At 41.4% G+C, this 13,149-nt stretch overlaps 2 protein-coding genes across 2 annotated transcripts; both read right to left on the bottom strand.

The window, feature by feature from the left end:
- Positions 1–244: 244 nt before the first annotated feature.
- cnrip1a (cannabinoid receptor interacting protein 1a) lies at positions 245–4,689 on the bottom strand. Its single transcript, XM_073492218.1, has 3 exons — positions 4,511–4,689; positions 767–911; positions 245–409 (listed from the first exon to the last, which is right to left on the bottom strand). Exons 1-3 carry the CDS (start codon positions 4,687–4,689, stop codon positions 245–247), a joined length of 489 nt encoding a protein of 162 aa, XP_073348319.1.
- Positions 4,690–6,284: 1,595 nt separating this feature from the next.
- fbxo48 (F-box protein 48) lies at positions 6,285–10,100 on the bottom strand. Its single transcript, XM_073492139.1, has 3 exons — positions 10,023–10,100; positions 8,213–8,544; positions 6,285–6,727 (listed from the first exon to the last, which is right to left on the bottom strand). Exons 2-3 carry the CDS (start codon positions 8,510–8,512, stop codon positions 6,566–6,568), a joined length of 462 nt encoding a protein of 153 aa, XP_073348240.1. The 5' UTR covers positions 8,513–8,544; positions 10,023–10,100; the 3' UTR covers positions 6,285–6,565.
- Between the last annotated feature and the right edge of the window lie 3,049 nt (positions 10,101–13,149).

The following is a 13,149-nucleotide window of genomic DNA, read 5'->3' as shown; positions in this document are numbered from 1 at the left end:
TCCCTATTCACTGTCATGTGAAGCTGCCGAGTGCAGTTTTAAAATAAAAACCCATTCAAGACCAGCATAGCAAACAGCTTTTTCTCCCCTTTTTTGATAAAACAACACAAATACCAGACCCTCGCCGACATGATGCCCGCCTTTAAGATAAGGCTGTCCTTTTTAATTGTGGTGCTGATGCTTCAAAGGTAGTTCTGGTTCAGTGATGTCCTCTGCTTGGTATCTGGTGTGTGGATGAGCTGACTCAGTTGAACGCCTCCTTGTTGATCCACATGAGGGTCCGCGTCTCGTTGGGCTTGCATTCGTACTCGATGCTGCTGAATTTGTTGCCGAACTGGCAGTGCTCCCTCTTGTAATAGTTGTAGTATTTCGCCTGCCAGACCGTCTCGAACGTTCCTGCCTTGTTAAACTGAACAGAAAGAGAACTGATTGATTGATTATCAAAATGAGGATTCAGGTCTTTAAATTTATAGATCAAGAATGCCCAAAACCACCGCTGAGTCACATTTCTGCATTTCACTTCGCCACAGTCATCTGATAACTTATCGCAGGTCACCGTCAATATGTTTATACCTGGTAGTGATCCGATCACTGTCCGACAAATGGACACAATGTTTTTACACAAAGAAAGAAAGAAGTCCATGTAGAACATCTGCTGAATCTACAGACACTGACACTTTTATTCAGAGCTGTCCACTTGTGTTCGGATCACCTGAGATTACGTTGATTCCAGGTGCAAACATCGTCTGCGACTCTGCTGTCTTACCTCCATACTGACTTGGACAGGTTGCCGGTCTCCACTCTTGGTGTGTGGGACGCCCTCAGTGTCGTACTGGGCGTGATAAACCACCGACTCCTCGTCTCGGGACTGCTGCTCCAGAGGGAAGATGATGCCTCCAATGTTCATGGTGCTGTGAGGAAGAGAAAGACGAGGAAGCAGTGTGAAGAAGAAGAAGAAGAAGAATCCCTGTTCGTCACATACAATCATACTGACAACAACAAAGTGAAACTTGGTCCCTGCATTTAAGCCATGGGTTGGAAGAAGCAGGCACCCAGGGTGTATGTGGGGGAACCAGGAGAAACCTCTGCAAACACAGAAAGGCTCTTCTTCCTGTGAGGCAACACTGCTAACCCCTGGGCCATTGTAGTACAAGAGAGTCCGGACTGGCAGTCACACCTCCTCTACGTTAGCACTCAACACCAGAAACTCCTGTTCACACTGTACACCCACGACTGCACTCCCAGACATCAGGAGAACTCTACTGTGAAGTACGCAGATGACAGCACCATCATCGGCCACATTATCATGACAGTTCATATCAGGAGGAAATCAGCAATCTATACAATCTATTGTCTGATTGTTGTCTTGATTAATTGTTGTAAATAACATGCCCATTTTAATCTGACAAACTGTTTCAAATCACTTCTTTTGACAAACCAATGGACCAAATCTCAAATAATTGAATCATTTTAGCATTTTATTTGACAAAGACAAGCAACAGAAATGCTCATTTGTGAGGCTACACCAGGGTGTGTTTTGACAGGGTTTGTCAAAATAGTTGACAGCATCTTGCAGAGTGGTGCACAGAGAACAATCTACTGCTCAACGCCAGTAAAATCAAGCTGATTGTTGAGTGTTGAGCTCCTGGCAGTCAACTTCACTGAGAACCTATCTTGGTCATCACACATCACCACCCTGGTGAGAAAGGCTCTACTTCCTACAGAAACTAAATACCGGGACAAGGTCCTGGTCGACTTTTACAAAGGAGCAATAGAAACATCACAGACTGGCATGGTTGGCCTGGGACAGGATGGCTCTACAGCGGGTGATTAAATCCACCAGAACATCACTGGTACCATCTACAGAACATCAGTGACATCAGTGAAGTGAGACGTCTGCACAGAGCCCAAAGATACTAAAAGACAACACCAACCCAGCCACAGTCTGTTCACCCTGCTGCCCTCTGACAACAGATACACAAGTATCTGCTGCTGAACCACCAGACTACAGAGCAGCTTCGCTCCTCAGACTACAGAGCAGCTTCGCTCCTCAGACTACAGAGCAGCTTCACTCAGACTACAGAGCAGCTTCACTCAGACTACAGAGCGGCTTCACTCAGACAACAGAGCAGCTTCGCTCCTCAGACTACAGAGCAGCTTCACTCAGACTACAGAGCAGCTTCGCTCCTCAGGCTACAGAGCAGCTTCGCTCCTCAGACTACAGAGCAGCTTCGCTCCTCAGACTACAGAGCAGCTTCACTCAGACAACAGAGCAGCTTCGCTCCTCAGACTACAGAGCAGCTTCGCTCCTCAGACTGCAGAGCGGCTTCACTCAGACAACAGAGCAGCTTCGCTCCTCAGACTACAGAGCAGCTTCACTCCTCAGACTACAGAGCAGCTTCACTCCTCAGACTGTGAGACTCCTGAACTCATCCTCAACCATCCACCACACCTATCTCAGTTTTTGGGGCCATTTTATTTTCCATGTTGCCTCTTGAGCAGATAATCAGCAATTTCAGCAACATTTCTTACCATTTATATGCTGATGACATCCAGCTGTATTTGTCATTTAAACCTGATGAGCTCCATAAACTGTCTGTTCTGGAAAACTGTTTGAACACCATTAGGAGCTGGATGGCGAATATTTTTCTGCAGCTAAAAGCTCCTCTCAGGAACACAGCCACACATCATTCATTCATCTCCTCACGCTTAGACTACTGCAGTTCTCTCCTCACAACCCGAAGCAAATCCTCATTACACGCCTACAAACTGTCCAAAATGCTGCTGCCAGACTCCTCGTGCAAACCAGTAGATGGTCACATATTACACCGATTTTAACCTCCTTGAACTGGCTTCCTGTGAATCCATTTTAAAATCTTGGTGCTCACTTACAGAGCCCAGGCTCCACACTACAAGTCGAGCCCTTAGGTCCTCCACCCAGGGTTTTCTCAGTGTTCCTCGGACACATCTCAAGACTCGGGGTGATCTCTCCGTTCAATCAGCAGCTCCCGAGCTTTGGATCAGTCTCCCTGCATGATTGAGATCTCTGGATTCAGTGGACTTCAGTGAAACCTTCCTTTTCAGACGGGCAGAATATTAGGTCTTAATGTGTTTTATCAGCCCTCCCTCTGTATTTGATGTCGATTTTATCTTGAATTTGTATCTATTTGTTGTTTTTATTCTATTTTTACTTTGTTTGACTGTGAAGCACTGTGTGACTGGTGTCTGTGAAAGGTGCCGTATAAATAAACTTTGCTCGGCTGCTTTCTTCAGCCCTCTGCTGTAGGACGTATTTGACAACATTCAACATTCAATCTAGAGATGTTAATAATTAATCTGCGTTAAGAATTTAACCGTTAAAAATGTATAAAGCAACGATCAGTGATGGAACAGATACATCAGAAAGTATCTTGTGACAAATTACAAATAAAAATACTGTCATAAGATAATGTATAGTCATTTGTCTTTACAAAATACAAAGAAATAACATTTTATAGAAAGACGATTAGATTATAGATTAGATAGACTATAGATTATTAGATATTATTATTATAAAATATAATTACACTTTATTCATGTAGTCTCCTCAGTGTGGGCTGGATTTTGTTGGACCAGACGACGTTATTTTGTGTTATTTAGTTTATTATTAATTATGAATTATTATTATTATATTAACTTTATCTGTTCTTTTAGCTCCTAATGTAGCGACTCTGACTTCACATCCATTTCATGTCAGTGGTTAATGGAAAAACATCCAACATAATGAATGTATTATTAATGATTAACCAATAATTGATTGTTAAGGACGCAGCTGTCAATCAAAGAAACTGCTTTAAAAATTGCATCTCTAGTTCGATCACAAGATGAATCTTTGACTTTAGCACATAGATGCTGCGAGGAAATGATAATATGCTGTTTACTGAGTTGAATATGTATTTTCAGGCTGAATAAAAGCACAATTTCACATTTTACTTCACACTCACACTGTGTCTTTGTCATTATAACTGCATGAACGTTGACTTTTAGTTCCCCTTCACCCTCCTGTTGGGTTTAGTGTTACAGATGCTGCTGCCACTGAGGCTGTGGGTCCATCAGAACCCCGCCCTGCTGCACACTGGCTGCACTTTAACTAATCCAGCATCAACAACAGAGCCGATCTCATGTGTTTGTGTGTGTTTGTCCATCAACACACACACACACACACACACACACACACACACACACACACACACACGATCCACACATGATTTATTCAGGCGGACATCTGATGCTGCTGCAGCCTGCAGGAGGAGGCCGCAGACGGACTCGTGCACGGTTATCACTGCTTTAACGTCAGTTTATGAGCCGTGGTCATGTCTGAGTATCATAATGCATCACACAGCTGTGAGCTCTGTGGTTTGGTTCTGGTGTGAATGAGGGGACGGGTCCGCTGTGAGGCCTCCCGCTGCAGACACACACCGTCTCTGAGCTCCTGATGCACAAAAATCACATTCAATCTGAGTCTTCTTACGTGGCCTCGACGTTTCCAGGCTTCACCACCACCTCGATCTTGTATTTGGAGCCTGTGAGCAGCTTGATGGTCCGGTTCTGGCCGAACCGGGTCCCGTCCACCTTGAAGAACACGGGCCCCTCGTTGGGCTGGATCCGCAGGGAGATGGAGATGTTGATGATCGGGGGAACGTCGTCCATTGTCCCGGTTTATCTGGGTCAACTATCGGTCCCGCACCGAGGGAGAAGACGGCGGATGATGCGGTGATGCTGAGGAGGGACCAGAGGCAAGCGGCACCGCGCGGGGCTTCCGGTGACGACTTTCAAAATAAAAGCCATTTTAATAACCAAAGGCCTGTTTTTAATGTTGTGTTTTGTTCAACCAAGAGTCCAAATCTCAAATATATTAATTTGAGTATTTTATATGACAAAGAAAAGACGTTAGACCAGAGTTTGTTTCCTCTTCTGCATATAAAAGACAGAAACAGCTGACTGATGATTCAAATAGGAAACAATTAACAGTCTGACAATCAGCTTTAATCCACTAAACGTCTTGTAATTATCATTTTAAATCATTTATTAAGTCCACGAGAAATCAATCAGTGATAAGTCATTATTCAGGCAGGTTATCAAACGTGAGAATCTATAGTAAATTAAATATCTTTGGGTTTTAGACTGTTTTTTATAGATCAAACAGTCAATTACCTAAAAATAAAGCACAAGGATGATAATGAGAAAAACGAACATTTTGTTGAATCACTGATAACGAATAAAATAACATTTTTAAAGGAGCAGTATGTAGTTTTTGGAGAAGAAATTCAAACTCAGAACTTTAATATTTACAATATTAATGAGGTAATAACACAAATGTTTCCAGTCAGTTATTGTTTATTTAGTTTGTTTAGGCAGAAAAAAAATCAGCCAATGAAGATCTTTGTCGGCTCATTAACATTTCTTCAACAAAACTACAGACTGCTCCTTTAAGTCCATGAAAACTCAATCCGTGACATATTTCTAACTCAGGTTATCAAATGTGAGAATTTGGTGATTTTTCCTCGTCTTATTTTGTAGTAAATTAAATCTCTTTGGGGTTCAGACTGTTGGAAACTCATCTGAAGGCCTGTTTTAATATCTTCTGATGTTTTATAAACATTTGTTGCAGCACCGATAATGAATAAAATAACATTTTTAAAAGAGCACTCTGTAGTAAACTGAATAAAGAAACCGACAACACAATTTCATCATGTTTTGCTTTGTTTAAAGGTGGCGGACCCTGCCACCTTTCTAGCTTCAAAGAGTGTTCTGGGACCTTATTTTCCTCTGAGAACAGCTTGTTTATTCACTTATGAAATAAAGTTTGTATTATTACCTCATTAATATTGTAAATATTAAAATTCTGAGTTTGAATTTTTTCTCCAAAAATACATAATGCTCCTTTAAGTTAATTTATTTTCATCTGCGATAGGATAAAAAAAAAAACTGATTCTGATCATCAGTAAAAGAATCAGATCTGATAATCAGTCGACCATTTTAAATATAAATTCATGTATAATTTACTTTTACTTTAAAAACATTTATTGCTAGAAAACAACTTCTGAGACTTAAATACATTTAATATCAGATACTTTAAGTCTTTTACTCAACTACTATTCACATGGGAGACTTACCAAAGTAATATTTTACCACTTTTACTCCCGTATGACCTTTGAGCACTACAGTCATGAATGTAATTTAATTCTCCACCATCACTAAATATTCATCCATAATTCTGTGGAAACAAAGACTCACTTACACTCTTCAACACGATGTGTTTATTGCATCTCAGCCATATTTACATCACGATTCATTTTAACCATTAATGTTAATATGTCACTTGTTTCCTTTTTGTTTCTCCATGGTGCTTTTTTTTCTTAAAAAAAAGTAATACAAAAAGAAAAAATATGTACAATTGTTTGTGTGTATTGGTACAAAACACACAATTATAAAAGATATATTAGAGTTTAAAAATCAAGACACTCTGAGGTGCTCGAGGTGCTTTAAATAAAATCCTGTATGTGGCAGCAGACGTTGCCGTCGGTCATCTGTCCAGCTCGGCCTGCAGGATCTCTCCCCACGTCTCGGCGTCCAGCGGCGTCATCTTCCTGCCGATCAGCTCCTCCGCCGACCTCACGTGGCTGTAACGTCCTCTCAGCCAGTCTCTCTTCAAACAGCTGCGAGTGTAGTTCCTCACCAGTGTGACCTGCACGCAGCAAACACAACAACCTTAAAGCTCTTAAAACAGCCGCTACACGTCCCGTCTGACACCTCAGACCTTTAACCTCTGAAATCTCTTAATCGCCTCTGAGCTCATCTGAAGCTTCAGTGTGTTCACGCAGGTCGACGTCCTCGACAGGTCACCTGACAGTGTGACATCACCTGTGAACAGCACTATCACGTATTCTGTCTCTCTGTGACGACCAAGTACCTTCAACTATAGTTTTTAAGTCAAACGTTATTCCTGTCACAGTCCAGCTGTTGATGACGGGTCGTTGGAAGATTGGAGGTTCTGTCTCCACCCGTGTCTGTTGGTTGTTGGTTTGTCACAAATACTTCTGAACAGATTTCTACAGAACTTGGATGGAGGATGTGTCTCGGCCCAGAATAGACCACATTAACCTGGTGTGGATCCAGATAAAGAGACGGATCCAGGAATTTTTTTTATACACTTTCTTTAACGTTGTGAGTTTGGACGACATTCTCGTTAATTTCTCAGGAAAATCAGGCGTATTTAGGTGGCTGGTATCTATGAGTGAGTACAGTTTGATGCAGATCTGGTGAGTTTAAATCATGGTGAAGCAGTTTCACAGGCTCCTACCCTGAATTAAAGGGGACTGCTGGGCCTTGGTGCAGGTATTTGCACAAAATATATTACACTGATACTGTATTTATTGCACATTGTACATCATCTGTATATATTTTCATCTTATGATCTTAATGTTTCTTGTATTTTTGTACCTTTTAATATTCTTAACTTCTGAACGATAAGTGTTGAAAGCAAAGGAAGAATCTCATTGTTCAGGAGAACTTGTTTGTTGAACTGTGAATATACAATAAACGCTTTGTATTTGTATTTATATGCACTGTACTGAGTGTCATTCTACTTCAAGACTGCCTTATTTTCTCACTTTCACCATATTTTTAGGCCATTTGGTGATAAACAATGTTTAGTGTATTTTGAATGCAATTTTTAATTTCTTTTAATGTAATTTTTATGCCCCTGTAAAGCACTTTGAGTTGCCTTGTGACTGAATTGTGCTGTACAAATAAACTTTCCTTACAATAGAGACCTTGATATTTTTCAAATCTCCTCAGAAGCACTTCATTCATGTCGGGACCGGACGACAAAATCAAACATCACAGTATTTCTGATCAGATAAACCTACTTCGATATCGATGTTGCAACGATATTGTTGAGATGACTGTCGGTACTTTCACTATAGTTATCAGTGATGTGGACATAATGACGAGTGAGTAAAGGCAAGTCCTGGAGAATGACATCATTTTACTGTACGCAGCCTTTAAAACCAGGAAAAGACAACGTTTATGACGTAGCGTGATATGATGATATCTAGAATCTAAGACAGTATATAGTCTAATATCACTGTTATGATATATATCATATATCCTGCCCAGCACCAACAGCTCCACTCTTTTCTTCTGTTTTCCTGCTGATGTGTTGACCCACCTTCCAGGACAGGCCGTCTCTCCTGTCGCTGTCCACCTCCCTCTGACAGACGGCTCTGACCGGCAGACACTGCCTCCTCCACAGCTGCTCGCTCTCTTCGATGATGTGATGCCACAGCTTGCAGGTCCGCGAGGCGCTGCACAGACTCTCTGCGTCCAGCTCGCTGAAGATCTTCACGCTCATCTCTGGCGGCAGCGTTTCCGCAAAGTTCTGAGGGGGTCTGTCGCAGGTGGAAATCAGGGAGGGTCGTCTTCCATAGAGGAGAAACACGGGCGAGGTCCTCGTGAAGTCATGCTGCATAATAACTCAAGAGTCCAACAGGTTGAAACAGCCTGGGAAACAGAAGGATTCAGAGCAAAGACACAAGACATTATCATACGAAACATAATGTGAAACAAACTGTCGATCTTTGGTCCGATAAAGGAAAATCAAGTCTCCAGCTGCTTCAGGTGTTCAGCAGAACGCTGCAACTCTGTTTTACTGTGAAGCTCCAGAAATGTTCTGTGGACGACGAGACTTCACCTGACTTTATATCATCAGGAGGAGATGATGGCTGAGCCTGACTTTATATCATCAGGAGGAGATGAAGACTGAGTTTTCATTTTTAGATGAACTGTTCCTTTAACTTTGAACACTGAACGTGTTACAGCTGCTCTGCTTGATATACGAATCCATTCTTTTGGTGTTATGATGTTGATGTACATCGGATACTGGAGCTTAAACACATATGTTCAGTAATACATATGTTTGTAATTTCTCTAAAAATGTTCATGGACACTTTTATAGTTTTGTGATTGTGACGTCATTGATTTCATCCGGAGCTTCACGACAGGTGTACAGGCACTTTGAAGATAGAAGTGATGAGGAAAAGCTTATAAAATCGTTTGTTTTTTAAATCAAAATATAAGTATTTTGATTTGGTTCACACTTCTTGCTGCAGTCGCTCTGTGGTCACTGTTTCAGGGGTTTTTTATAGCTAAATATTGGGTAAGACTGTAAGGAAATAGATAGAAGAAGCGCTGTTAATGATTTTGAAGTCTCTGCAGCCAAGTGCACATTTTCACCAATATGGGAGTACTTTGATTTAATTTTCCTGCTTTTTGCAGAATATATTTCTTACTAATATCTTTTCCTGCTATTATAGCGACGGTTTGGTTACTTACAAGTGTAATCTGACCTTCTGCTCAGTTACACAAGCACCTTAACTGTCAAAAACCTGTAAGTTACCCACTAAAAATACACTATTTTTTGTCACATTGACCCTCATTGTTTATGTCTATCTGTGTATTAATCCAACAAACCCTGAACAGCCACACGTGACAGTTATTCTCTTCAGGACACATTTGCAGGTATCAATAATTAACCTTGCATCAGAGCTGATAAAACTCATATGAACAACACAAGTCTTATTGTTCCTTTACTTTATCAAAACACGAGTGTCAGACTGAATTATTTCTATTTCTACGCCATCATGAAGCACAAAACCACCACAGTCAGTTCATATTCGTATTATCTGTCTTCCTGTAGAGTCTGTGGATGAACTAAAGCTTCACTTTATGCCCCAAACTGTGAATCTCAGTGTAAAAACAACAGATTTCTACAGTCACGTTCAGCTACAGGAGTCTCATCTCGGCCCGGCTAGCAGCTGCTCGGCTAACCAGCTAACAGCGACTGCAAAACCCTGCGGCCATTTCGCAGTTTTCACTCCGAATACCTCGTTTTAATACAGGAGAAGGCGGGTAGAAAATGTCTGCCGGTGTATTTAAGAGAAAAGACGATGATATGTCGTTTTAAAGGACATGTTTCTTACCGGCGATGTGTTGACTCGGTGTCTTTTCTGACAGCTGACTGTTTAAATGTCTCAACGGCTGTTTACACACAGACACACGTCATCGTGTTTTGAGAAGGTGCGCATGCGTACAAGGGTCCCACGCCCATTACCCAGACAAAACAAAAACATTTTCATTTTTAATGTTCGTCACAAATAAATGTGCTAATGGCTGAAATACTCACGCAATAATAGTCTACCACCACCAGAGAGGGACCGTGGTGATAACTGTGAACCAAATCAAAAACGTCACATTCAAGTCACACACTGTGTATTTGCACGTCTGCCGAATTAAAGAGTGATGTCTACTTATTAACAAGCCATCTTCAGATTTCTTTTATAAGGACCAACATTTCGCAGATAAACGCGAACATTTTAAATTGGGAAACTTTGAGATGGAATTCGGTGAATGTGTGGCCGGAAGTCTATCAGCAGCGCCACATGCATACTGCGCATGCTCCCCTGCAACCCGGAAGTTTTGAATTGTGTAGCTGACAGCAGCCGGTGAGGGAGCAGCATGGATCTATAATAAGTTAATAATAAGTTAATAATAATAATTATTAATAATAATAATAATAATAATAATAATAATAATAACAGTTAATAATAATAACAGTTATTATAATAATAATAACAGTTAATAATAGATCCATGGGGAGCAGCAGAAGATCTGAGAGCCGGGGACGGAAGGCAGCAGGCAGGCTCAGCAACAGGTTATCAGTCTGAAGAGTGCTGGAGAGTCTTGCATAGCTGCTAAGGACAATGTGGCAATGAATGTCTGTGAGGCTGGAGTATATATACCAGGTAGATTAGTGACTTTTAGTTCTGGATCTCTCAGGAACATGAACAAATATAGAAAGATCTTTCTAGAGGGACAAATAAACATTGTAACTGTGGTATGATGCTTTATAAATGAAAGAAAACACTTTATTTATTGATCAGTTTTACACTGACACGTTGTAGTACATAAAGCAACACGTCATGTGCAGACAAATACAATAAATGTGACATCATCGACAAAAGTGAAAAGACATGTATATTGCGACAGTATACAGATGCGAGAAGAAGGGAAAAGAAAAACACAGTCAAGAAACTTCCAAACACATGATGCTGATATTCAGCTGACAGACGGCTGGATGAGGCTGAGAAACAGCTTGCCCAAGGACACTTCGGCGCACAGACCAGGGGAATTGAACCAGCAACTTTCCGATAACAAGACGCTGGCTCTTTAACAATAAATGCCAACAAATGGACAAATAAAGCTTTTTCATTCTCTTAAAAACACAGTGAGAAACTTGGGGCAGCTTAAATGATTTGCAGGTAACTTTGCTCTCTGATGCTTCATTACTCATTTCTGCTGAAGCAAAGATGTGTTGCTCAGTTCAAGTGACACATGTGATCAGTGTCACTGTATTGATCCAACCTCTCCAGCTGCTTCAGACAGACATCTACTGATCTGCACAGACAGTGAATGAGCTCTGATCACTGCAGCCACACAGCGCCACCTGCTGGTCAACCAGGGAACTACACCATCTGAACGTGAGGCAGGAAACACACACACAGGAAGTCAACACAAAAATGCTCCAACACAAGAGAAAAGTGAGATTCACTCAGACTAATAACAAAACAAACATCATAAAACAAAACAGCTGAATCTCTGAACAACAGGGACATCTACTCGCCAGTGACGTCACAACGAGCCGACCGCTCAAAACATGTATTTATTACAAAACAAACATCAAAGAGTTCAGATGTGTTTCTTACAGTCCGTTATATTTATTGGATCAGCTCAGAATATTTTCTACATGTAAATAAATACGTTATTGGACCAGTTAGACTCCATGTAGCGCTGCAGCGGCTCAGCCAATGGCAGACTGTTGCTGGGACAAAAACACACATAGCAACGGGTCATTTAGCCAATTAGCGTCGTCACATTCGATAAGCTTGGGACGCTGCCGTTAAGTATCCTAGCAACCAGAAACAAGCGTCTGAAATCGAGATGGCGGCGTCAAGTCGACAAGAACAAGAGCACACAGGGCTTCAGCTGCCCACAGACTCTGTAAAGTGTCTCTTGCTGAACCCTTTCGAAAGGAGAACTTTAGGGGGAAACTTCGTGTTAAAGAACTTGGACCTGAGAAGCCCGGTCTGAGTTTAACACAGCAGACGCATGAGAAAGGTAAAGTGTCCCAGAGGAGCCTCTCTCTGAATCGGTGCGACAGGAAGGCTCGGCTAACTGGATGTAGCTTTGCAAATGCAGTATTCTGCTTCCCGTGTTTACTTCTTAAAATGCCGGGGACAGATACTACATGGACTGTAACAGGAGCTAGAGACCTAAAACTTTTGTCAGAGCCGATTAAAAAACATGAATGCTCGAAGGTTCACATGAACAACGCTGTCAAGCTAGCCGTGCTAGGCGGGACTAGCATAGCTGCTAGCTGGATGAAGGACACAGGACTGCGGTGAGAAAACACAATGAAGAGGTGGACATGAACACACATATTTTATCCAAGATCATTGGTTGTGTGAAATTGTGTGGAGCTTGTGAGCTGGCATTGCAAGGCCACGATGAGACAGCATCCTCCTGTAACCTTGAGGATTGTTCAGCACACAGGGGCTTCAATTAAGGAGGTCAGTGTGGGTCAATCATAACATGCCATTTATTTACAATAAATCAAATTCTAAAATAACACAGTCAATGAAGAACAAGAAGACAGACAGTCATATCACGGCTGGGGGACCAACCACCCACTGCCTAGGACACTGGGAGTAAACTAAATATCAAAAAGAAATATAAACCCAACACAATCAAATAAAGACACCACACTAATTAAATGTGCAACCACAAACCATATCACCATCTAAAGTGAACTCCCAGCATCTCAACCACACCGGTGAATGGAGGACCCCACCAGCCGCAACACTAGAAACAGAAGAGGACAGAATGTTAAAATCCTAAAACTAAGCAAACTCTAATTTAAAATAACAAAAGACAATAAAATCAATATGGCTAAAATATAAAATACTAAACTAAAATAAACGGCAGTCAGTGCTTTGCCTAAAAGCAAAAGAAAACACTGTTAATATAGTTTGTAGGACATAAAAGTATGAG

Source organism: Pagrus major, chromosome 1 (assembly GCF_040436345.1).
Source record: "Pagrus major chromosome 1, Pma_NU_1.0".
Taxonomy (NCBI): Eukaryota; Metazoa; Chordata; class Actinopteri; order Spariformes; family Sparidae; genus Pagrus; species Pagrus major.
The sequence above is the reverse complement of the archived record's forward strand: the minus strand, read 5'-3'. Positions and strand labels throughout refer to the sequence as shown.

Coding starts and splice junctions, on each gene's coding strand:
- cnrip1a (XM_073492218.1), bottom strand. CDS start 4,689: ATGGACGACGTTCCCCCGATCATCAACATCTCCATCTCCCTGCGGATC. Junction 912..4,510: donor CCTGGAAACGTCGAGGCCAC/GTAAGAAGACTC, acceptor TCTTCCTCACAG/CACCATGAACATTGGAGGCA. Junction 410..766: donor CTGTCCAAGTCAGTATGGAG/GTAAGACAGCAG, acceptor CTTTCTGTTCAG/TTTAACAAGGCAGGAACGTT.
- fbxo48 (XM_073492139.1), bottom strand. CDS start 8,512: ATGCAGCATGACTTCACGAGGACCTCGCCCGTGTTTCTCCTCTATGGA. Junction 6,728..8,212: donor GAGACGGCCTGTCCTGGAAG/GTGGGTCAACAC, acceptor TGCTGCGTGCAG/GTCACACTGGTGAGGAACTA.